The sequence below is a fragment of the Eschrichtius robustus genome, chromosome X (genome assembly GCF_028021215.1).
Source record: "Eschrichtius robustus isolate mEscRob2 chromosome X, mEscRob2.pri, whole genome shotgun sequence".
Classification (NCBI taxonomy): Eukaryota; Metazoa; Chordata; class Mammalia; order Artiodactyla; family Eschrichtiidae; genus Eschrichtius; species Eschrichtius robustus.
In genome coordinates this window covers 17,083,837-17,107,257 of record NC_090845.1, presented here as the reverse complement: position 1 = coordinate 17,107,257, position 23,421 = coordinate 17,083,837, and the positions used below count along the sequence as shown (strand labels likewise).

The 23,421-nt window shown below is 46.3% G+C and overlaps 1 protein-coding gene across 4 annotated transcripts in view; it reads left to right on the top strand.

Moving 5' to 3' along the window:
* The window catches only part of SH3KBP1 (SH3 domain containing kinase binding protein 1), a 336,298-nt gene that overhangs the window by 266,346 nt on the left and 46,531 nt on the right, over positions 1-23,421 (top strand). For all 4 annotated transcript variants that reach the window (XM_068533267.1, XM_068533269.1, XM_068533268.1 and 1 more), the window contains 3 exons: positions 13,472-13,523; positions 15,990-16,070; positions 18,672-18,831. In XM_068533267.1, the coding sequence (XP_068389368.1) occupies positions 13,472-13,523; positions 15,990-16,070; positions 18,672-18,831 (293 nt within the window). The remainder of the gene's footprint in view (positions 1-13,471; positions 13,524-15,989; positions 16,071-18,671; positions 18,832-23,421) is intronic.

Below are 23,421 nucleotides of genomic sequence, written 5' to 3'. Positions count from 1 at the left end.
CCACTGCGCCACCAGGGAAGCCCTAGCATTTTAGTTTGATGGACCCGGGTTCTGAGCCCTCGGCTGCCCCATACCTGATGTGTGTGAACAAGTCCGTTAACTTCAACAAGCCCCAGTTTCCTCATCAGTGCGCCTTATTCTAAGGGTTGTTGTGTGACTAAACAAGATAATGTGGGTAAAGCACTTGGTGCAGTACCTGGAACGTCTAAGCACCCAAATAAACAGCAAGAACCATTAGGTGCTCCATTAGTAAGTGGATGGCCTGCATCCTGCATCGCATGTCCTTGGGGGTAAAGTGGCCAATATTGTGGAAGTGGCTGAAAAGCACATTGTTAAGCTAAGGATACAGGGTGAGGCCTACTAATCTTCCTAACTCTGTGTGTGTTGTGTGTGTGTGTGTGTATGTGGACATGAATACACATGCATGCCCGTGTGTGTGTGTGTGTGTGTGTGTGTGTATACACCTCTGATCTGCGCTTTCTTTCTTTGTGGGAACCCATTTTACAATGCTGTGGTTTAAATGAGCCAGTCCATCTTTGTTTGCCTCACTCCAGGCATATTGTTTCTCTGATGACAACGTAACAAAAAATGTTGAAAAGTCGGAAGCACTTTACATTCTAAGGGGGCAGCAGTTTGGTCTTTTCCAACCAGTTCTACACCTCAGGGCTCTTTGGTCAGGCTTTCATGTGACTTCTGCCCACCTTTCCCAGCCTGCATTCTATTCATGCCCATGGGGGCTCTATTACTGGACCATGAACCTTGACCCATCACCATTCCCATGGAGCTGAGGTTCGGGAAAGGTAACTACAATACTGGTGGATTGGTTGCCAAGGATACTAAACAGCATTGATGGTGTATGCACTGCTTAGATGAATGGATATGATTGTTCAAGGAGCCAGATGGTGTAGGTACCCACCAAGATTATGGCCTGTAGATTGGTTTGAAGCCAAGGGCCACACCTTTTAGGCTTTTGGATAGCTTTCTTTCTTGTATTGTTTAGCTGAAGGATGCTCTGTTCCACATCTGTTATTCTCTCTAGGAATTAAGTTTGAGGTTCAGAGAATCTATATTCTGCTTCCCAGTGTTTTCTAGATCATTGAGACTTACTGCTCGTCCGTGGACCACACTTTATCAGCATCACCTGGAGCTTGTTAGAAATGCTCGGACCCCACCCTAGACCTGGTGCCTCAGAACCTGCATTTTATCAAGATCCTCAGGCGATCTGTTTACACATTACAGTTTGGGAAGCTCTAGTGTAGATGCAGGTATCTGTCTAAGTGATGACATCCCCACCTTCTAGTTTCCAGCCATATTTTCGGAGGAGAATAAATCCACAGAACAGAGAAGGGCTCACCATTCAGTAAAGACATTTTCCACCAAGCAAAATCATTTGACCCATTTTTGTTGATAATGATTGCCATGGTGGGTTATCAGCTGACAGAATTCATCCTCCAGGAAAACAGGCGCTCGCACTTAGTGATGACTATATAGTAAATGTTTAAAACAGTAAGACACAGGAATGAGGTCTGGCAAACATTTATAGAGTGCGGTGGTTGTGACTCTAGGCTGCGACATTGAATAGACTTGGACTTGAATCCTGGCCCTGTCACTTAGCTGTTCTGTTCAAGGTCAACTCATTGAATGTTTCCTCAGTACACTCGGCCCTCGGTATCTGCGGGTTCTGCATCTGTGGATTCAATCAACCTTGGGTCAAAAATACTAAAAAATATATTTCAGGAAGTTCCTAAAAGTAAAACTTGAATTTCTTGAATTTGCTGTGCAATGACAGCTATTAACATAGCATTTACATTGTATTTGCGACCATTTATATAGCATTGACCTTGTATTAGGTATTATAAGTAATCTAGAGATGACTTAAAGTATAGGGGAGGATGTGCATAGGTTATATGCAAATACTTTCCCATTTTATATGAGGGACTTGAACATCTGTGGAGTTTGCTGTCTGTGGGGGGTTACTGGAAGCAATCTCCCACAAATACTAACGACTGTGTCCTCATCTATAAAATTGCAAGAATAATCATACCTACCTTGTTAAACTGTTGAGAAGATTAACTGAGATGATGCATATGAATTCCTTAGCACAGTGCCTGGTCCTTTGCAAACGCCCCATACGTGCTAACTATTCTGGTCTTTGTAATAATGACTATTAGCACAAGTTTTAGCTGGAAGGCTCCAGCTAAAACTGTTCGGTAATGATAGAAATCTGACTCTAGTTCATCAGATCAGCACGGAGTTATCTTGGTGTCTTGGTGAGCTTCCCTGGGGATCCAAGTGCATCTAAGAACTTTGATGAATAGCCTTTAAAAAGAAATCTAGTGCCTTATAATATATATTTGCAGAGACAAGCAAGTACAGGATGGCATAACCTTCATGTCATTTTGCATACTTGGGAGGGGGGCAGATCTGCTGCCTGACAGTGATGTTTTATGTTTATTCATTCATTCACTTTGTATCTATTGGGTCCCTTCTTTGGGCTGGCTGCCATGCTGGTTGATGGGAAGTGAAGAGGACACACGTGGTCGCTGTCCTTGTGGGCTTAGTGTTGGGCAGCAGGGGGCCACCCAGACTACCCGTTTCACCCTTCTCCCTAATCTTTGCGAGCCTGGTAAAAGGTGTTCACATCCAAAGCATTTGGATACCAAGACCTTCATGGTGATGCCTCTCCCTTTGGCCAAGGCATCTTAGCAAGCACGCCCTCCTACCAGACATTTGCCGCCTTCTTGGTCCTGATGGAGGTAGTATGATTTTGAAGGCTGAGGTAAAATCTGGATAATTCTTTTAACAAATGGGCAAAGCCTGTGGTTGCCTACGTTGTAGCACCCTGCCTTCTAGTCCCCAGCCATATTTTAGGGGGGCAATAAATTCACTCAAGTGAGAGAGACTCCATGGCATACTTTTCTAGAAGCTCTGCTCTGTTACATAAGGTATTACTGGAGGACTCCCGCTGAGAGAGTGAAGTTGTCAGTGATGAGTGGACTCGTCTTGGCTTGCTCACTGAGGCACGCACGCTCTTTGGGGCCCATGGGCATCTTTCCCACCCCAGACAAGCAACCACCATCTCTTTGATAGGTCTTTTAACCTTGTTCCTAAGAAGCAGAAAACTCAATTTTAGGGAAACAGTAGTTATACCTGTCAGACAAACTAATACCTACAGCTGAGAAGCGACTGTATAATGTGACATTTAGCTTTTAGAAGATTCAAAGTATTATATCCTTTTCATCCCCTCCGGCCTGTAAAACCCACCAACCAGCTTTGCATTGGTTGTTACACCAGCCTTTAGAACTGCACCTGGAATGTTGGTGAGTTCGTGACAGCATGACTGGAGACAGGGCTGTTGTGTGCTGAGTTGACTGTGTAAAGATGATTAGAATCATTAACACAAATGTACTATGTGAATGACAGAGTCTGAAACATTATTCTGCCATCGGTGTCAGCAGATGTCATCTTGTCTTGCCAGTAGCTGGGGTTGCAGTCATTCATCCAGAAAAGAGGACGATGTGTGATGATTAGGGTAGACAGGAGCAAACAGCATTATTCAATGGCAGACCTCTTGAATCAGTAGGCATCACCGAAGCATTCTGACGAAGCAGGTGTATTCTCTGCTCCGGTGCAGATTCAGGTGGTTACTACAGGGCCTTTTGGAACTCCTCGAGGTCTTTCTTTCAGAGGGTGCTCAGCAGATTCTCTCTCACCGGGGTAGTAAAGGCTTTGGGGCTTTTCCCCAAGATATTCCCAGAGAGCACCAGTCGATCTCTTGGTGCAGATTTTAGAGCAATTATATAAGCTATTTGTGTGAGAACCTAGATTCAGTGGCTGCCTGTTTATTTTGAGCCTCGACAGTAAAATTGAATATTAGAATGGAAAGATTAAATATTCTGAGAGCTCTGATGAAGCGACGTGCATGCTCTGTTGTCAGGACTGAAGGAAAGCAGGGAACTTGGACTCTCTGAACTGCAGAAACAACATCTTCCTGTCATTTAAAAAAAAAAAACAATAGAACAGGTATCCTGAAAGATGATGTTTCTGAAAGATAGTGTTTTAAGAAAGTCTCAGGATCCAGTTCTTTTAAAAGAAAGTGTTCAAATCACCAGAAGATGGTACTGTTCTTGCATGCGCTGATTTGAGGGGCTCTTGTGAGCTTGTGCCATGTTGAAAACCAGGGCATTGCTGAGATTCCCAGAGGCGTTTCCCCAGTGAATGCTCTGCAGTGGAGGGTCTGCCTCTCGGCCTCAGGGATACAGAACCCTGCCCTCAGAGACTTCTAAGGATGCCTGTAACTGTGATGCGGGCTCACATTTGCAAACTCACAGAGACTTACCCGGGGATCAAACTGGCAGCTTACTAATCGCAACAGGAACTGAAATTTCAGCCCGTCTGAAGCACATAGGTCTGCCTGCCCTGGGCATTTGCTCCCTCTCAGCCTGATTCCTTAAAAGCCAGATTCTATAGGAAACCACATTTACTTGGTGATTTCCGGGAGAGCAAGGAATGAAAAGAAGAGGAGCTAGTTATTTTCACGAAGGGTCTTGCAGGTACAACTTGAGGCCCCCTCAGGCACTAGGGGGAAGAGTGAGCCAAGGGAACTGTATGTTGAGTTCACCTAAGCCCAGAGGATGCTGGCAAGAGCCCCGCACCTGTGACCTCAGCAACTCTCCATTTTTCTCTGTTTTCATGGCTGATCAGCCCCTTGCCATCCATTGTCCATCTCCAGACATATCGCGGTTCAAGCAAGTAGATTTCCCACATTCTCCATTACAGTTGAGTGCCAACCTTAAGATCGTTCGGCGGGAGTTTTGTACGTTCCAAACTTTTATAGGAAAGGATGTATCTTTTTTTTTTTGACATTTATCATGGCTTATTTTATTTTTTAATACGTTTGCTTTCTTTTAACATCTTTATTGGAATATAATTGTTTTACAATGGTGTGTTAGTTTCTGCTGTATAACAAAGTGAATCAGCTATATGTATACATATGTCCCCATATCCCCTCCCTCTTGCGTCTCCCTCCCACCCTCCCTATCCCACCCCTCTAGGTGGGCACAAAGCACCGAGCTGATCTCCCTGTGCTATGCGGCTGCTTCCCGCTAGCTAGCTATTTTACATTTGGTAGTGTATATATGTCCATGCCACTCTCTCACTTCGTCCCAGCTTACCTCCCCCTCCCCATGTCCTCAAGTCCATTCTCTACATCTGTGTCTTTATTCCTGTCCTGCCCCTAGGTCCTTCAGAACCGTTTTTTTTTTTCTTCTTTAGATTCCATATATAAGTGTTAGCATATGGTATTTGTTTTTCTCTTCCTGACTTACTTCACTCTGTATGACAGTCTCTAGGTCCATCCACCTCACTACAAATAACTCAATTCCGTCTCTTTTTATGGCTGAGTAATATCCCATTGTATATATGTGCCACATCTTCTTTATCCATTCATCTGTCGATGGACACTTAGGTTGCTTCCACGTCCTGGCTATAGTAAATAGAGCTGCATTGTGGTACATGACTCTTTTTGAATTATGGTTTTCTCAGGGTATATGCCCAGTAGTGGGATTTCTGGGTTGTATGGTAGTTCTATTTTTAGTTTTTTAAGGAACCTCCATAGTATTCTCCATAGTGGCTGTATCAATTTACATTCCCACTAACAGTGCAAGAGGGTTCCCTTTTCTCCACACCCTCTCCAGCATTTACTGTTTGTAGATTTTTTGATAATGGCCATTCTGACTGGTGTGAGGTGATACCTCATTGTAGTTTTGATTTGCATTTCTCTAATGATTAGTGATGTTGAGCATCCTTTCATGTGTCTGTTGGCAATCTGTATATCTTCTTTGGAGAAATGTCTGTTTAGCTCTTCTGCCCATTTTTGGATTGGGTTGTTTGTTTTTTTGATATTGAGCTGCATGAGCTGCTTGTAAATTTTGGAGATTAATCCTTTGTCAGTTGCTTCGTTTGCAAATATTTTCTCCCATTCTGAGGGTTGTCTTTTCGTCTTGTTTATGGTTTCCTTTGCTATGCAAAAGCTTTTAAGTTTCATTAGGTCCCATTTGTTTATTTTTGTTTTTATTTCCATTTCTCTAGGAGGTGGGTCAAAAAGGATCTTGCTGTGATGTATGTCATAGAGTGTTCTGCCCATGTTTTCCTCTAAGAGTTTTATAGTGTCTGGCCTTACATTTAGGTCTGTAATCCATTTTGAGTTTATTTTTGTGGATGGTGTTAGGAAGTGTTCTAATTTCATTCTTTTACATGTAGCTGTCCAGTTTTCCCAGCACCACTTATTGAAGAGGCTGTCTTTTCTCCATTGTATATTCTTGCCTCCTTTATCAAAGATAAGGCGACCATAGGTGTGTGGGTTTATCTCTGGGCTTTCTATCCTATTCCACTGATCTATATTTCTGTTTTTGTGCTAGTACCAAACTGTCTTGATTACTGTAGCTTTGCAGTATAGTCTGAAGTCTGGGAGCCTGATTCCTCCAGCTCCAATATTCTTTCTCAAGATTGCTTTGGCTATTCGGGGTCTTTTGTGTTTCCGTACAAATTGTGAAATTTTTTGTTGTAGTTCTGTGAAAAATGCTATTGGTAGTTTGATAGGGATTGCGTTGAATCTGTAGATTGCTTTGGGTAGTAAAGTCATTTTCAGAATGTTGATTCTTCCAATCCAAGAACATGGTATATCTCTCCATCTGTTTGTATCATCTTTAATTTCTTTCATCAGTGTTTTATAGTTTTCTGCATACAGGTCTTCTGTCTCCTTAGGTAGGTTTATTCCTAGATATTTTATTCTTTTTGTTGCAGTGGTAAATGGGAGTGTTTCCTTAATTTCTCTTTCAGATTTTTCATCATTAGTGTATAGGAATGCAAGAGATTTCTGTGCATTAATTTTGTATCTTGCTACGTTATCAAATTCATTGATTAGCTCTAGTAGTTTTCTGGTGGCATCTTTAGGATTCTCTATGTATAGTATCATGTCATCTGCAAACAGTGACAGTTTTACTTCTTTTCCGATTTGGATTCCTTTCATTTCTTTTTCTTCTCTGATTGCTATGGCTAAGACTTCCAAAACTATGTTGAATAATAGGGGTGAGAGTGGGCAACCTGGTCTTGTTCCTGATCTCAGTGGAAATGGTTTCAGTTTTTCACCATTGAGAATGATGTTGGCTCTGGGTTTGTCATATATGGCCTTTATTATGTTGAGGTAAGTTCCCTCTTTGCCTACGAAAGGATGTCTCTTGCTTGATTCCCGTAATGGCTAATCCACTGTAGGTGAATTTTGCTGGTTTAACTCAGACCACATTCTCTTTACTAAGTTCTAAGGAGGCCCCTTACCTTAGCCCCCATCATCTGACAACCCAGTTATAGCACTGTCCTCAGCCAAAATTTTCTTTATTCCTAGTCACATCCTTCAGCCTTTTGAGAACCACTCTTCTTTCTCATTTTTGAAGATGCCCAATGAATTATTTCCCTGTTTTTAGTCTTCCAAAAAGGAACAAATCTGTGCTTATAATAAGCAACATTATGAATAAAACTCACCTTTGACATTGTTTGTCTGTACATTTAATTTTCTGGGTAATTTCACCTGCAGAGATGGGGATTATCAAGGTGTTGATCTTGCCCAAGTATGGCCTCATGACAGAGCCCCAGCTGAGTTTCCCTGACATGGCCTGGATGGCACTCCTTCTCCCTTCTCTGTTGGTACTTATAGCCTTTACTCTCCCAACTGAGCACCTCATTCAATATACTCTTGCCTGAAGTGATTCTCTCTCATCATGCCATATGAACTGTAATCTCTTTGAAGGCAGACCTGCGTCCCAAGCTCCTCCTTCATAGGGTCTAACAGTGTGTGTCTTAGTCAGTTCAGGCTGGTATAACAGAATACCATAGACTAGATGGCTTATAAACAACAGAAATTTCTCACACTTCTAGAGGCTGGGAAGTCCAAGATTTGGCATCTAGTGAGGGCTCACTTCCTGGTTCATAGATAGCTGTCTTCTTGCTGTGTCCTCGAGGTGAGGGAACTCTCTGGGGTCTACTTTATAAGGGCAGTAATCTCATTCATGAGTGAAATCCCTTATGACCTAATCTCTTCCCAAAGGCCCCATCTCCAAACACCACCATATTGGGGATTAGGTTTCAACATAAGAATTTTGTGTCCATTCAGTGGACAAATATTCAGTCCTTAGCAGCATGCTTGGTATATGGTTGGCACTCAGGAATCCCTTGTCCTTTGGTCGTTTGGTGACAAGGTGTACCTTCCTCTCCTTCTGTCCCTCCCCTCTTACTAGCTGCTCTTTCCTGTGATAGTATGAAAGAGGAGCAAGAGTAGAGGGAGGGGCAGAAAGAAGCCAGGTCTCTTGTCAGATTTGTCTTCCCAGACAAAGGGGAGCCCAGATCCATCCATCCGGGTGTGAGGTCTGGGCACGGAGTCAAGGCACCACTTTCAGGGTGTGGTAGATGGCGTGAAGAGGTAAGCCAAGGGAGTGAATTAAGAGAGCATCTTAGAGAGAAACCGAACACCAAAGCCTGGGTGACCACCCAACAGGCCAGCAGTCTAGATGGGTCCAGCCAAGAGGGATACCATGCATGTAGGCCACCAGCCCAGAGGCCAAGGAGAGGAAGAGAGAGAGACCCTGCCAAGAGCAGGTTTTGTGGTAGCCCCCGGTGATCTCCTGTGCTGGGGACTCTGTAGGGTGCAGAGGGGCCCAGCCCCAGATGCACTCTTCACATGTGCTGCCGATCCGCCAGGGACAGGAGAGAAAAGGGCAGAGTGGAGGCCCCTGTGTGTTTCTAGAGCCATGAGGGGTACCCTGGTCAGGAACTGTCCGTTTGTGTCCCCTGTCCGGCCTCACACAGAGACACCTCCAGAGAACTTAGCCAGATGCCTGGAGGAGGGCTTCCCAAGACTCAAAATCAAGCTGAAAATCGCTTCCAGAACCTTACCGTGTTCCTCTCACAAAGCCCCCTGAGGGGTACCCTTTTCAACAAGTCACATGTCTGGGCCCAGAGCTCTGAAGGCAAACTGGCTTGAGAGGCCAAGTGGCAAACCATAATTCCTGCCAGGGGGGACAGTTGAGCCAACTGACGTGCTCCTTCGCTTGGGGCTGGCCAGACTTGCCAAACAAAGGGCAGAATCAATTACGAAATCCTTTAGCAGGAGGCAAAACTTGCCTTCCTGCTGTCTTCACTCCAGAACGTTCAGATCTATTTCCTTCCCGGTAATAACGGTAAGAAATGAAATCTAGTTCGTATATCCTTTGAAGGATGGCGTTTGCTTCTGTGTCCAAGCCAGCAGATCTACACGCAGGGAAATGTACACACACGTGCACCCAGGCCTGTGTGCCCTGCACGTGTGAAGGCCATGGAAGGCATTCTGCTCTCCCAGAAATCAGAAAACGTTCGCCCATTGACTTTCTTAAGAACATTTTCATGTTGGCTCTTCTTTAATGAATTGCCAGTCTGAACACTGAGAGATGTGAGTTCTGGGCCCATTTTAGCTCCCACCTAGCTGTTAACATGGCCCCTCTAGGCCTCAGTTTTCTCAGCTTAAAGGGGACCCTCTGGTCACTCAGAGCTCTGACATCCCCTGTTCTTAGCACCGACCTGCCAGTTGAGCAGGATGATGCCACCTGGGCCTGGAGCTGGAGTGTTTTATTTTCACTGTGGAGGGAGGAGAATAAATAGAACAAGTGCCTCTAAAAAATTCATGACTTATAAAAAGAAACGAAATTGAGTTATTTGTAGTGAGGTGGATGGACCTAGAGTCTGTCATACAGAGTGAAGTAAGTCAGCAAGAGAGAAACAAATACCGTATGCTAACACATATATATGGAATCTAAAAAAAGAAAAAAAGGTCATGAAGAACCTAGGGGCAAGACGGGAATAAAGACGCAGACCTACTAGAGAATGGACTTGAGGACACGGAGAGGGGGAAGGGTAAGCTGGGAGGAAGTGAGAGAGTGGCATGGACACATATACACTACCAAATGTAAAATAGATAGCTAGTGGGAAGCAGCCGCGTAGCACAGGGAGATCAGCTCGGTGCTCTGTGACCACCTAGAGGGGTGGGATAGGGAGGGTGGGAGGGAGGGAGACGCAAGAGGGAGGGGATATGGGGATATATGTATATGTATAGCTGATTCACTTTGTTATAAAGCAGAAACTAACACACCATTGTAAAGCAATTATACTCCAATAAAGATGTTAAAAAAAAATTCATGACAAAATACTTGACTGAGTTGAAAGGATGTTTCTGTCTGCGCACCTGCAGGAGCTAGTTAATGCTGGTAAATTCAACAGAGAAAGCGTTGACCTACTGCTTAACCTGGAAAATCAATTACATGATGTGCTTATGTCTTTTTGTTTGAGAATCATGAACTCCCATGATGAATTTTCTACTGCCACATTTTTGCTACCGATTTACCCACGCTGCCTTCTCAGTTCTCACTGCCCTGTCTTCCTGTGACATTAAAAGAAAAAAAAAAAAATCAGGGGAATTCCCTGGTGGTCCAATGGTTAGAACTCAGTGCTCTCACTGCCGGGGCCCAGGTTCGATACCTGGTTGGGGAACTAAGATCCCGTGAGCTGCGAGGCACGGCCAAAAAAATGAAAAAGAAAAAAGATCATTGTCAGCTCATGTGAATACTTTATTAATCGTTTGTGGGGTGGTCTAGAGCTACGGGGAACCCTGACCCTGGTTTTTGTTCCGAATTACCTTAAAAGACATCTCCTTTGAAAAATGTGGCATCATTTCTCACCTAAGGAGGCAGGAAGGCTAAGGTTGATGGAATCAGGGCCAAAGTCAGTCAAGGAAAAAAAAAAAACAGGACAACTTGTAAACCTCCTCTGCTACTAAGCAAAGCAGGCACCTGGCCAGCGTTGATCAGGCCTGGTGAATGCAAGACAGACAGCTCACAAACTGCTGCTTCCTTTCCAAACTGCCCCACCTGCCTCCGCAGCTGCTAGGGCTCCCGACACAGCCTCACACCCCTGCCTGCTTCCTCCGCCCTCCGAGCAGGCACTTGGCATGACCACGCTCTCCACACGCTGTTGGGGAGCACAATACTTCCCGTCCCCTCTCTCGGTGCCCCTCCGCCCTGCCCTGTTGCATTTCGTGTATTAACATGCCAAATCTGACACAACACTAAGGGTTTTTTTTTCTTTGCACAGTAATCTTGGAAAATATGATGACTTGTAATTGTCTTTTTTTATTTGAGGCCCTGTGGTTTGAGGCAAGGTCGCTGGGGTAACGGCCTCGGTAAGAGGAGGCTCATGTGAAATTGGTTAGAAAAATGTTCCAACAACTGAGAGTGAGGAAGCCGTCCAGCGGGTGGGCATTGCTGGGGCTGAGCTGGGAAGAATTAGGCCACGGGGTGTTGGCAGTTTCCTGCATAAGAAATTACTCTGATCCAGAGGTAAAGGAAGGTTAATTGGCAGAGTTTCAACTTCATTAGGTAAACACACATCTGCCCCCAGTCTAATTTCTACAAAGATAGAGAAGAGAGGAAGGAAAAAGGAGTCAGGGTAGAGAGCTGGAAGGGGCTGGCAACAGGGGAAGAGTCGTAAGCTCAGGGTGGAGGGCCTGTACCCATGCGGAGGTGGCCTTTGGAACGTCCTTCTTTCTTTTTTTTATAATGAAGTTTGGATGCATATAGACAGTACAGAAAAATATTAAGAAGGAAACACATATGCACTCATAATCCTACAAGAGATCAGCACTATAAATTTCTTTCTTTCCAGTCTTTTTCCCTTTCTGAATATATGGTAACATGGTTGAGCTCATACTGTAGCTGCAATTCAATACCCTTTTTTTTTCCCCTTAATGTTGACATACTACAGTTTCTTGTGCTTTTGTAAACTCTGTGTGGTTTATGGCCGTGAGATGGTTTGTCTTGTGGATGCCCTCTGGCAGGATGGCCCCTTCACAGTGGTTAAGAGCATTCCTGTGGGGCAGATAGCCCTGGACTGGACTCTTGGCCCCCTGCCCCGTTTACTAGCCTGGTGACTTGGGGAAATGACTTCATCTCTTGAAGCCTCAATTATTTCATCTGCAAAATGGGCATAATAATATCACTCCTTATAGAGTTGTCACGAGGATTGGGCAAGGCAGTGCTTACTGACTCCCTCTGTGAAACCGCCTCCTCCTAAGAGGGAAGTAATATTATCGTTTTACAGATGAGAAATTTCATCTAGGTGAGGTCACTTGCCCAGGGTCCACGGCTAAAAACTGAAAGAGCCGGGATGTGTAACGGCAGCCACATTCTGAAGCCCCGCCGCTTGCCCACCATATTATACTCTTACTTGGGGTCACTTGGCCAAATCACCCAGCTAGTAAAGAGCAGAGTTGAAATGTCAGATCCAGAGCCTACGTGCTGTGATGCTCCCTGAGACAGTTCTTTGTGGGTCTCGTATTCTGTGGGTTTTACTTAAAACCATTTCTTCCTGTGTCCTGGTACTGCCTCAGGCACCGGGAGGCACTGGTGGGTCGGGCTGAGGATGGTCGGGTGCTTTTGCTGGTCACATCAGTACTTTTTCAGCATGCAGAAGAGAGTCCATGGAGCTTTTTTAAAGTCACAAGTATATGATACCCAGAGACGGTCAGGACAGGTGTCAGCAGCAACATGGATCATATGCTCAAACCCTCCCCATTTCCATCGTTCCTTAATGATGTTGATAATGAGATGGCTCTCTCCTTGCCTTTGGTCCCCTTGTCCCCTGTGCAAGAATGGTGCCCAAGAACTGTGCCCTGGCTGGACTCTCGGCCCTAGGACATTTGCCAAGCCCAGCCTGTCTCCCACCTACAGCGAATCCTGGGTGAGCAAGGAGATGCCATTGATTGCATTGCTGCCTCATCCCCTCCAGAATGATAGGGTGTGAGAGAAAAACAAATAGTGGCTGATATGCAAAGAAACTCCATTCCAGTTTCCAGGGTATGACTGGTCTGTGGGGGAACCTCGCAAATGGCCTACCAGCCTTGGGGTGAAAAGGGGCAGAAAGCTTAGAACCCTACCCCGCCACAGGGGCCCCTCAGCCTGCATTTTGTTGCAGGTCCCACATCCAGAGCGGATCTAATTTAGAGCCATCCCAGTGACTCTTTCTGAATCGCCTGGTTATTCAGCAGATTAAATCTTAATTGCAAATGCGGTTTCAGCGTAGGAGTACCATTGTGCTTGCTGGTTTCAGGCCATTTTTGCTGAGCCGCGCTTTTCCAGAAGGCTGTTACAAATTTAGAAAGGGGGAAGTGGTATTTCATTTGTCCATCAGAGCTTTGTTTTGCAGACTGAATTTATCTTGGTGCTTGTTTAAAGGTGCCAAAACCTGACATCCCTGGAGAGAGAATTGCTCAGTTTTTTTGGAGAGCTTCTCTGGGCTGTCCAAACTACATCTAGAAAACACTGTCTGTGGTCCTCATGTGAGAGGCCAGGCCTGTCAACAGTCTCATGTGGTATCATTTTGATTAATTTTTCAGAGACCCAAGAAGCCACCTCCTCCATCGGCTCCCGTCATCAAGCAAGGGGCAGGTAATGTACCTTTCACTTCCGTCAACACACTGTCTTTCTCTTACTGTTTTCCCTAACAAAGAAACATATCATTAAAATGTATCCCTGATATAGCCTCCCAAAGAGAATGACCAGAAAGACTTTGTTTCGGAATAAACCAGTTTTGTTTGCTTTGTTTTTATTTTTATTTTTTAAATAAACCCCTTTTGTAGAGAGAGGAACTGGTTGTCTGCTTTGCCTGTGCCTGCCCGTCGAGGGTCAGCCTGGGAAGAGCTGCTTCCCGTGGGTCACAACTTCACTGGGCATGTATAGCAGTGCTGAATTTTCGATTTCTGTCCCGGGTGGTTAACCAAAATTTGTACTTACTTCACTTGCCCCCAGCAACAAAAAATGTTTTTCTAGCGATACTTTCCCTCCCTCATGATTCTTTTCTCATCTGGAAAAGAATCCAATTAATTCACTTTTCCTGTGTGGCTCAGATGTTAAGGTTGAATACTATAGGAAGACTTGATGTCGTTGGACACTTGGTAACTCATTGTACGCTGGCGTCTCATACATAAAGATGAGCATTCCTAGTTCCCAATAGAACTCCTCTTTATCATTGTTAACACAAATTTTAGGGAGAAATTCCTCCGTGAATAACTAGTTAAGTGGCATTTTAAAAAATTAACCACTAAAACTGAAGAAGAGTAGGGATATTTTTAATTCTACACATGCATAGTTATGATATTTCTGTAGCATTTAAAGTACGAATACATTTCCAGATTGGTTTATTCAGCAGATTTATTAGGAGTGATTTTTTGCCGTTCTTTTGGCCCACCAAGTTGGGGGAAAAAAATCAGCTTGACCTCACATTCCTTTCCCATTCCCTTCAGCATAGTTGAGAATTACAGAGATTAAGCCCCCAAATGGGATGTTAATTACATCTCCTGCTCAGCCCCCATCCTTGTTTGTGTTGAGCAGTTTAATTTTGCCACCTAGTGGTTCTGGCTGGATAAATATTTTATTTTGCTGAAATTAAAGCAGACTATTGATTTGCTTTTTTTCTGAAGATCCTTTCGCCTAGAAGCCTTGGTGACAGGTTAGAGACCAAGGAGGTGAGTTGAGTGGTCCCAGGCTCAGGTGGCCTAGAATGTAACTAGGGTTGGATTCTTCATGGTAGTAGGACTGTCAGTTCCTCCTCTGTCTCTAGGAGTGGTACTGAAATTCTTCATTAGCGTTAGGAGACCAGATTGTAGCATGGTAGGCAAATTCTTATCCTTTTAAGACAATTTTAAAAGGTTGTGCTGGATCTCTAGGGGCAAAGCATGATGGCATTTAATCTTCCTAGATTACTACTACGGCTCATTTATCCTGCTGTATAATCTTGGGAACTGCTTTGTAATGGGGAGGTAGATATTCCTGTTTTCCTTGTGTTTGGTTTTTTGACGAAAAAAATCAGATACAGAATTGATAGAAATCAGATACAGTGTTTAACTTGTAGTGAGTCATTAAAGAGTTAAGGTAAAGTGTGTGTTCAGTGGATTTTATTTTAAGTTCTTTTGGCTTCTGATGCTGTGTAATTGAGATTTTAGTACCAAGCACACATCCATAGGGTTGGTCATATAAGGAGTTTGTCAAGCACTCAACCAAGGCCATAAATCAGAGGAGTACTTGTGATGGGTTTCATGCTTTAGCTATTTTCCAAGTACACTTACGGACCTGAGGCCGCTGACACTGATGAAGTTCCCTGGTGCGGGAAGCAGCTGTGGTCCAGGCGTGTAAAGAGGAAGGGTGAATTGGCACATTTGGGAAAATGTAATACGTGGGGATTCAGATGCAAAGGACCTAGGGAGAACCACCGTATCTTCTCTGTACATCCCTCCACTTAAAAATGTGTTTAAGAGGTAACAAAGTACCAGTTATAAAATAAATAAGTCACAGGGATGTAATGTACAGCATGGGGAATATAGCCAGTAATATCTTAATAACTTTGTATGGTGTGTAATGTATAAAAATATTGAATCACTGTGTTGTACACCTGAAACTAATATAATATTGTAAGTCAACTAAACTTCAATTTAAAAAAAATACACGTTCTAGTTACTATTGCTGCGTAACAAAGCACTCCAAATTTGGTGGCGTAAAACAACGATCTTCTCATGCCCGTGGATTTGTTTATTTATTTATATACATTCCCCACCCACACCAAGTGGTCTCCTGTGACTACTTTGATGCGTAAGGAAGTCAGATTTAAATATCAATAAATATTAGTGGTGTTCTTGTAAATGAAGGATGCATAGGCAGGCAAACTTAATGACATATGCCAGAAATGGCTTCTGCTCCGTCTCTAAGCAGCTTGTGTTTGCCAGATAACACCAGCACTCAGCTTAGGAAAGAAAAAAACCTATTGACTTTGCTGTACCTGATAAATATTTAAAATGCTAGTGCGTCTAATAAATGGATGGGGGAAACATGTCCTAATCGTTGCCATCCTTTCCCCGCCAGGTACCACTGAAAGAAAACATGAAATTAAAAAGATACCTCCTGAAAGGCCAGAAACGCTTCCAAATAGAACAGAAGAAAAAGGTATGAGATCAAGTCTTCGTTGACACTTCTAGAACAGCAAGAGACAGAGCTGTCTGTCACAGGGCTAGTCCCTATTACCCACAGAATTTGCTTTTTCTTTGGAATATGGTGATTATGGTTTTGTTTTGATTGCTTTTAAATTTCCTGTTTCTAAAGAAATAGGAGAGAGGGTTATGTGGTGCCTCTTTGGGCCGGCATTTCTCATCAAATGAAAAACAACCAGCCTAGTCACTTAACACACTGGGGCTCTCCCACCCCAGTCTTCCTGCCATCACCGCCCTCCCCACACCAGCAGCATCCTGAAGTCCGCATGCCGACTGTAAGTGCCTAGAGGGCCCCGCTGTACCGGCCAAGGTTCCCAGCCAGCCTAGTGCCCCAGGTGCTCATTAACTGCTGATGGGTGGGTGTGGCTTAGAGAAATTCCCATCCAGACAAATGAAAGCTGTCAGTCACTGCTGGGCCTTGGACTCTGGCTACTATACTGCAGACACATGTCCTCGGTCAGGAGCGTTGAGGGAGGGGGTGGCATGGCAAAACTGGGAGAAGCAGCCCAGGGCCCACAGTCCCCTTACCGGGGTCAAAAGTGTCATTTTCAGGGAAGTGCCGTAACCTGTATCACGCAGTCAGGTTTATGAATGTGTTTGACTCCTATGGTCTGCGTGTCCCTGCCAAAGAAATCTGCATGCTGTGGAAGGACTCATTTTATTAGGTGTCTGAGATTTGATTGATCACACATTTTACGGGGAAAGTGTTACGTTATTATTATGAACAGGAGGCAGAGCGAATTCCATTTTTAAAAAGCAGTTATTTGTAAGTCACAAGAGAAATGCTGAATTAATGCATGTAATTATTTGGAGATGCTCCTGGGTGGCCTCAAGAAATTTTATTGTGAAATTTAATGTTTTATATCAGCCTGCCAGAAGTTTTACCAACACTGCGAGTTCTTAGGAAGTTACACCTCTTTCTTTCACAGTGAACAGTTAAAACTTGAGTTGTGGAAGCTCATTGTGAAGGCCAGGTCTGCGTCACGGATCAATGAAAAACTAGCTATTGAGTGTGTACCATACAAATAGTTCTTTGATAAAAGTGTGCGTGTTGTGACATAACCAAACACCGCCTCTGTCCTCACGGAAGACACATGGCTGGTTTTGGGCTCGTAGCCAGGCTCTGTGATGAGGACACTGCCCGCTCTGTTCCACGCTGACTAGCATATGTACTCGGCTTACGTGTGAACAGCCGCCCTAGTTGGTTGGCCAAGTGGCCACACACTTCTGCTTCCTTCCCCTCCCGTGATGCCTTGTTCTGTGCCGCAGTGGGTCAGGAGACAGAAGCCCTGGTCAGAAGCAGCAGGGAAGACAGCAAACCAGCCCCACCTTGAGACTTGGCCTCCCTCGTAGGTGGGCACGAACCCTCTCTCCCATTCGTTCTGCAGGCTGCTGGAGCGCCATCCCTCCCAGGAGGCAGGAGGAATCCCCCCTCCTTTGTATTTTAGCGGAGCCCTTGCCCCTCTGGTGCCTCCTCTGGTCCCTGCGGACCCGTAAAAGAGTTCCCAGCATTCCTGGATGGAGCACGTTCCCTTACTGAGATATTGTGGGGATGAGCCCAGTGGTGTCTGTACAATACCTGATGGGCTTTTTAAAGCTTTGCCAATCTGACTGGTCACCCAGACGACGCGAGTGTGTGTTTGCAAGTAAAACGTGTTCACAGTTCCAGCTCCCGAGTGAGCACAGGGATGCTGCCTGTCCAGTGGGCAGCTCTCTGAAGCTCTGTCTTTACAGAGAAACATGGGGACATAAAGCATGAAGCTGCCACCAAGCACTGCCCAGTATGGCACCAGATCTGGCTTTAACTTCATTCTAATAGCTCCGACACCCAAAACCCTCGGAAACCAAATACCTGTGAAGTGCCAGTTTACCTTCCAAGGTGAAACTGCGCACAGAAAGAATCCAGAACTAATTGTTGGCTCCTGGTGCTTTACACAAGCTGACCTGGGAGACGTCAGGCCTCTTTCCTCCCCACACCCAACAGGTTCCGCTGGCCGTTGACCAAACCCATCAGCCATTTACCGAGCACCTGCTCAGTGCCAGGCACCACGCGGGTTCTAGAGAGATGGCCAGACGTGGGCCCTGCCCTTGGGGGCTGACTGCCTGCAGGCCGTGCCAAGCATGCAGACACCCAGCAAGTACTCAAGTGGAGCCTGTTTATAAAGGGCCGTCCTTTGCAGCTCAGGAGAGGGAGTAGGAAAGTCTGCCTCTGAGGGCGGGTCCAGCTCTTGAGAAGGGAACATGACCCTGTCACATTTCAGCCAGGCAAAATGTGAGTAGGCCCAATGAAGCATGAGTAGGAGTTTTCCAAGGGTGGGCAATGGCCGGAAGGGCCCTCAGGCAGAGGGACCCGCATGAGCAAAGGTGAACAGTGGGCTGTGATTGTATAGGTCTCTTTCTAACTTGACCAAGAATAGATGATGCTCTTCGCCTTCCATCCTGACCTTGGCAAACAGCGTCAGTGATTTTTTTAAGCAGAAAACAAGCAGTCTTCAGTACTGTCACTTACACTAGTTCTATCTGTCTTCTTTATGCTTCTTTAAACAATGACTTAAAGAAAGACCAGAGAGAGAGCCAAAGCTGGATTTACAGAAGGCTTCTGTTCCTGCCATACCGCCCAAAAAGCCGCGGCCACCCAAGACCAATTCTCTCAGCAGACCAGGTGCGCTGCCCCCGAGGAGGCCGGAGCGACCAGCGGGTCCCCTGACCCATACCAGGTACTGCTCCGCTCTTGACGCTGGGGGCGGGGGCGGGGGCAGGGCAGCCGCAGGACGCTGGACTCCGATCCAGCCACTTGGGTCCTTGCTCCCATGCTCAGGCAGAAGTGGGTGTGAGGCTGGGGGGGCGCAGCGTGGGTTTCAGGATTAGAGATGAGAATCCAGGTCGTGGCATCTAGGCCCTGCTCACGCGTGGGGATTTCCCCCTGTGCTTCCTTAGAGCAAGGCCAGCTGCCCTTCCGACCGGAAGTGCGGGTGGCATGCCCGCCTTCACCCCTGGATGTCCTGCTGGCTTGGGTGCGTGCGTCTCACTGGCAGCTCCATCCCCTGGCCCTCTCCCTGCTCTGGGGTGTCTCCCTCCACACTCCCAGGCTCCCTCTGCTCTTGCCTGCGCAGCCCTACTGGGGGACCCAGGACCCAGTCTGGCAAACGTTGTCTTAGTGGCCATGTCCGTGAACTGTGAGACCCTCACAGGCAAGGGGCATGCTTCGTTCAGGCACAAGTTCCGAGACGGGCCTGGCAAAACTCAAATTTGTTCACTGGCTGGCTGGACACCTGTGTTAGTGATACGGAATCAGAGTTGCACATTGTGCCTTCCAGACCTGAGATGCCCACCACAAGGGACAAGGAAGTGTCACGTTCTCTCCACAAGTTCATTGCTGGAACTTTCTGCCGTTACATGCACATTATACGTGTTGATGTAAGATACTGGAGCCAGTCGGTGGCCTAGAGGCCTTTACATGGACCTGTCAACACACAGTCACTCACCGAATTTTCGTTCTTCTGAGCTAAGTTTGCATGGTGAGAATCTCACGGGGCTTCAGTGTCCTCGTGCTGGAGTCAGGCAGGCTTCCGGGCTCACGTCATAGTAGGAGTGGGAGCCCCAGCAGGTCACTGCCCCTCTCTCCTCACCTTCCCTGTCTGTACATTGTGGATGATCATGGAATGCATCTAAAAGGATGGAAGGATGTAATTCCCGAGTATGTAGCCCCGGGCCTGTAAATCAACTTTACTTTCATTGTCTTATTTATGATTGTGTATCAAACTGGGTATGCTGGAGTGAAACAAAAATAGCTCATTTACATTTTAGAAAAAAATTTTAAATCGTGGTAAAATACACATAACACAAAATTTTCTCAGGTATGTGAGCCCATTGGAGGAGCGGCTGGCTCACTTGTGTCATTCGGCAGGTGTCCCCCAAGATCCAATCAAACAACTGCTCCCCTATGATGGCCCCGGGGGAAACTAACGGGACCAGGGCCACTGTTGAGTGGGTCAGGCCCCTACGTGTTGTGTCCTCTTCTGCTGACTGACACGCGCACGATGAGGCCACTTGACAGCCCCAGTGACCTTAGCAAGGGCCACTTCAGTAGCGTGGTCGGCCCAGAGCTCGCACTTCAGAAGGAAAAGGTTATGTAAACCTGAGTGCTTCCAAAGAGAACGTGAGCTCCACAAACAGGGAGGAGGGAGCAGCAGGGGTCGTACATCACTTTGTGGTGGGTGAAAGGAGAACAGAAGCCACGCTCTGCCAAATTCTTATAGTCTTCCAGGGACCACAGGCATTTCAATGAAGTCAATAACGATTTCCAGAATATTCCTGCTGCTCTAATGATCCGATCCGAAGCGAAGTGCAGTTCCAGTGGCTTCTGCGCCTTCAAAGGCTGCTCTCAGCCGTCTCGTTAGGAGATAGGTGCAGGCCTCGCGAGCCATCGATTAGACCCGCACGGGAGCGGGGAGTGAATGATAACCTCCGACCCTCTGGGCTCACAGAAGCCCCATTTTCCTCCCGCCTCTGCTGAGCTCTTCCGCACCTCCAGCTCTCCCGAGATCCAGCTGTGGATCAGAAAGACGAGCCACCAAGGAAGATGCGTGAGAGGGGTTTGTACAGAAGCCAGTGGGAAGCGTTAACTGCCTTTACGCTGCTTTACGTTGTGTGTGGCATCTGAGCAGCCTGGGAGAGGGTGGGCAGTCCCCGACCTCCCAAGCTCCCAGGGCACTGGTTTGCAGAAAGGAGGGAGCGAGAGGCAAGCCCCAGGCTTCCTTCCTGCCAATCCCTGGAAGCGGCAGACCCGGGCAAGGCTGGGAGCATTTGAGGAGCCGCTACCTGCCCTGACCGCTTGCACAGCTAGTTGAAGGGAGGACGGTGCCTGCTCTAGCTTGGTGGTTCTCAAACTTGAGCGTGCATTGGCGTCACCTGGAGATCATGTTCAAACACATTGCTGGGCCCACCCCCACGGTTGTTGATCCGGTAGGTCTGGGAATTGATGCTGCTGGTCCACATCCACGCTGTGAGGATCTCAGGTTTTTGGCAGTGCCACCCTCCTTCCCCGGCTGCCTCTCATGCGTCCGTTAGTGCTCCCCGACTTCAGTGCCCAGTTAGCACGCCCCTCTTCTGGAAGCCTTCCCTCATCTCTCACGATTGCTCTCTCCTCCAAACGCCTGACACCCCGTGTTTAGCCTGGTGCGGGGCCCCATGCTGTGCCACTTGGGATGCTCACACCCCCGGACTCCTTTACCAGATTTAAAGCAGATCAAGAGTGTGTTTTGTCATCTCCACATGGTTTACGGGGTTGAGCATATGGTAGTGGCTCATTTAATACACTTGTTGAATGCCATGGTTCCTAAAAAGGTGGGGGAGGTGCCAGTGCTTACATTTGTTCACTTTTGCTCTCCTGTCATCCTTCCCAGCCCCTGTACGAGCTCTGTAGCATGTGCGTCTTATGTTCTAAGTCACCTAGTGTGCCATGGATTTCAACATAAAAAAATTTAAGAAGATCGAAGAAAGGCTTGCTGTTTCTCAGTATCTCATGCACTTCATATTTTTTGCTAAGCAGTTACATTGGACAACCAACCCGTATACTAGTTTATGAACTTGTTTTGTTCCGCCAAGGTAGTTGAGGTAGGAGTGTTAACGTCAAACAGCTTTGTGTCGGTAGTCCTCCAAAAAGGGGTATTGTCTGCGGTGCAAACCCAAATCCTCGCCAGGATTTACCTGACTGGATGGGTAGATGGGCGGATGGATAGACGGATGGTTGAACACATGGACGCACAGTCACCATTTGCTGTTCTTACTGGGAATGAGGCATGAGGCATTGCCACTCCAGCTGCAATGTCTGGGCTCAAGCTTCCTCTCACCAGCCAGAAAGCTCGCTGCCAAATGTGGCTTCCAGAAGAGATGAATTTCTTTCTATTTAAACAGGAACTAGCATCTTTTAGAAAAAGGAATACCTAAGTTTAGGAAGAGGGGAGTCATTTTTAGATGCATTTACGTAACAGAAATGGATTGAGGGACTACTGTATACCAGGCACTGCTCTGGATCTTAGTAACGGTGGGGCTTGGCCATTATAGATCCTGGTCTTCAGGAATCATGTCTAAAGGAATTAGGACACCCGCTCAATTTTGTGTCCATCTGAGCAAGTAGCAGCATGCCGTTAACATACTTACTTCCAGATAGTAAATGTAGGTAGAAATTTAACAGAAAGAAAGAGACTTTTTCCAAAAAAACTTAGTACCAGAGTTGATTTAAAAATTGAATGATGATAGGAGATTCCCCTAGGTCATAAGTGCCTTTGTTTGAGAGTCTGTGCTTTGGGGATGCATCAGTTATTATCTCACAGCATAAAGACAGCGTCTGCTGGTCTCGTCCAGCCCACCATATAACTAAGGTAGTCGTGGTACAAAGAGCATTCTGTCTACCTCTATCTTCACACTTGAGAAAGTGGAGTCTCAAAAGTATAGCGCCTACTCACTTGTTTTGATGTTTGATCATAAAGATATTTCAAATGACAGAATATACCTAAACTTTTGTGTGTGTGTGTTGTATACACACACATGGACATGTGATGTTATATGTCTCATAATGTGTATTATCGATTTAATAAAGATGGGGTCTGAAACCCCCATGAGAAGAGGCCCTGAAACTTGGGAGAAGGGTCCAAAAGAAAAAAAAAATCCAAGGAAAAGCTGGAAAGAAGCAGGCTGTCCTGAGCCCTAGCAGTTTGCATGCAGCGGGAGGCAGCGAGCCAGAAACCTGAGGGGCAGAGCAGGTGTGTGCCTTCAAAAGAAAATAAACCCGATAGGGAAAGAGGTAGAAGCAGGCTGAAGAGACCAGAACAGGTTTGTTAATCTTCCCAAACATGGCCACCCCAAGTTGTAAATAATCTCATTTTCTTCCCAAAGAGCGGGCAAGTGGGAGCAGGACCTTTGGCCCAAGTTGCCAGGGAGCCGTGCCTGTTGTCTGCTGCAGCACAGAGCAGCCAGCGCTCTGAGTGGAGGGGCAGGCCACTGGCAGGGCGGGGACGGGTGGGGCTGGTGGAGGCGGAGCTTGAGTGATAGACAGGGGCTCTGGGACTGAGAGGAAGGAAGTGAAGCTAAAAGAAGTAAGAGGAGGTGAGCTGAGCAGGGATGGAGTGGAAGCCGGAAGTGGGAAAAGTCGATGGCCGGAAGTACAGGAGATGCTGGTCAGGAAGGGGAGGTTGGTGCCCACAACTTCAGAGGCGGAGTGGGTCCGAAGATGGACATATCCACAGAGGGAGGGGCCCTGAATGTGGATGACTGAGGATGAATGAAGGTCATAAGGGCTGAAGGGA